Source organism: Penaeus vannamei, chromosome 11, assembly GCF_042767895.1.
Source record: "Penaeus vannamei isolate JL-2024 chromosome 11, ASM4276789v1, whole genome shotgun sequence".
NCBI lineage: Eukaryota > Metazoa > Arthropoda > Malacostraca > Decapoda > Penaeidae > Penaeus > Penaeus vannamei.
The window spans coordinates 33128069-33130568 of NC_091559.1; the positions used below are offsets into that span (position 1 = coordinate 33128069).

Here is a 2500-nt window from a genome sequence, read left to right on the forward strand (position 1 = left end):
AAGCCTAAACCTGTATGGAAAACGCCCAATTCCGAAGCCAGAAGGGAAAATAATCGGAAAGGGGAGCATGAACTGGCTGAATAGATTTCGAAAATATTGTTCGGAATTGTAAAAAGATCGTCGAGGAGGATTTCGAATCGGAATTGAAATCAAACTTTACATTTCATAGTTCATGCTTGACTATTTTTTTCTCTATTTATTCAGCCAGACACACATGTATATATCGTTTCCCATTGTACGTTGCTAAATGGAACAAAAATGGCATTTAGGAAGTGCATTCGTGGTTTCTCTTGCATAAAGTGAGGATTATTCCGGAGGGCGTCGGTTTTGACTTCCGTGGCTGTTTTATGAGACTTTCTCTGAACTACAAAGCACTACAACGCCTTCAAAGAGAAATATCGTTTTTTAAAATTCAAAATTAACATTCGCCGAGTTAAAAAAAAAAAAAAAAAAAATGAAGAAAGATAAGAGGGTGTTTAAGAGGAAGATGTCATATTACTCTCCTCTCCGTTCGTCTTTGTCTTTAACTCTATTAATAAACAGTGGTGATGATCGTTTAAGAGGAAAAACTCATAGTACTCTTCTTTTCATGTCTTTCTCTGTCGCTCAATTAAAAGCAAAGATGACGAATGATTGTTCACGAAATATAAATATCTACGTCTACATCTATCTATCTATATATATCGCCATAATACTCCATTATTCCATTCGTCTTTGTCTGCTTGTCTCCCCCTCGATCCAACGCGACGATAAGAGCGATCGAACTCCCACGAACCGCCCAGTCCCGCGACCCAAACCAGCCAGCCACGACCGCCCACCAACCACAACCGCCCACCAACCACGACCGCCCACCAACCACGACCGCCCACCAACCACGACCGCCCACCAACCACGACCGCCCACCAACCACGACCGCCCACCAGCCACGTCCGCCCACCTGCGTCTTCCACAGATACACCGTCTTCGCCCCCGGTCGCATAGGGTTGTCGTTGATGTCGTCGACGATGATCGTGAGGGCGTGGACGGCAGACAGACCGCCCGCGTCAGAGAGCAAGACGCCCACTTTAAGCTGCCTGTGCTCCTCCCTATCCAGCGCGCCCACTGTCCACACTTCGGCGCCTCCACGTCCGCTGTCTATTCCTGGTGGTAATGGAATCATGCAGGATTAAGCGAGGGGGAAACGTGTGTAAAATAATACATACCTGTGGGGGAAAGTGGAGATAAATGGTCCACATTTTTTTCTTCTTTCCTCTCTCTCTCTCTCTCTCTCTCTCTCTCTCTCTCTCTCTCTTTCTCTCTCTCTCTCTCTCGCTCTCTCTCTCTCTATCTCTCTCTCTCTCTCTCTGTCTCTCTCTCTTCTCTCTTCTATCTTCTCTCTTCTCTCTCTCTCTTGAGATGATTTGTGGTAGGGGATTACTATACGAAAGCGGGTATAACAAAGAATGATGGGATAAACTGCAAGCGTGGCTTACGGAAATGGCAAGCGTAGGTTTACAATGAATATAAGTATATGAGCTTCTATTGACCTATTTGGCTATACATTTGCATGTGTGTGTGCGTTTAAAGTGTTAAAGAGAGAGGAAGAGAGACTGGAAGAGACAGACAATCACACAAACACACAAATAGAGAGAGAGAGAGAGAGAGAGAGAGAGAGAGAGAGAGAGAGAGAGAGAGAGAGAGAGAGAGAGAGAGAGAGAGAGAGAGAGAGAGAGAATATGAATTTGTATGTGTATAAGAAAGCAAATAGGAGACACCACGCACAATGGGACCAACGACTGTCTGAAGCTGCAATAATATTCGCATAAAAAAGCACCGATATGCGTATATATGACACTTTTCCGGGAGAAGTGAGTACTTGTCCTTGCAAGATGAGACGCAAATGATGCAATAACTAGACCAGACCTTTTCGTACCAAGCGTTCACACATAATAAACATATCACAGTATGTTTATTAATTTATTTATTTATTTTTCATTTTATTTTATTTACGGGTATGGAAACCGATGTTGAATAAATGCAAAGACGTCTCGGATATTTTATAAGATTAGGTTTGGTTTCCATACATTAAGAAACGTGATGGCTATGTGCAAATGTACTTTGGTATTCTTACTAGAGTACAGTGGTTTGGCCCGTTCAGGTAAGCTGAACAATGAACCCTGTTATTCAAAATACGAGGAGTGTGGCAACGTATGGTAATAGGAAACATTTAGGCGTACTGTCCACTGTCGCAGCCAAAGGGGGGAGATTTACATGTGTTGGCTGCTAAATGTAGTAAGGTACTCTGATGTGATTTGCGTTTAGAGTATCCTATTGTAGGGAGTCATTCAATTTTAGCTTGCAAAGGGATTTTGAGCAAGAAATACGGCTTTCCGAAGAGAGATTTGGGTCAGAGGAACAGCTTGGCTGCTGGTAAATTTCTGTTAGGGTCGCTTCATAGAATGTAAGTTTGCAGGTTAATGAAACATCTCTAAGGGTGTAATGCTGACGATGTGATATCACT

At 43.1% G+C, this 2500-nt stretch overlaps 1 protein-coding gene across 1 annotated transcript in view; it reads right to left on the bottom strand.

Moving 5' to 3' along the window:
* Window positions 1–2500, bottom strand: part of LOC113799963 (putative neural-cadherin 2) — a 273409-nt gene that overhangs the window by 40316 nt on the left and 230593 nt on the right. Inside the window, exon 12 of the mRNA XM_070127260.1 lies at window positions 938–1140. Within this exon, the coding sequence (XP_069983361.1) occupies window positions 938–1140 (203 nt within the window). The remainder of the gene's footprint in view (window positions 1–937; window positions 1141–2500) is intronic.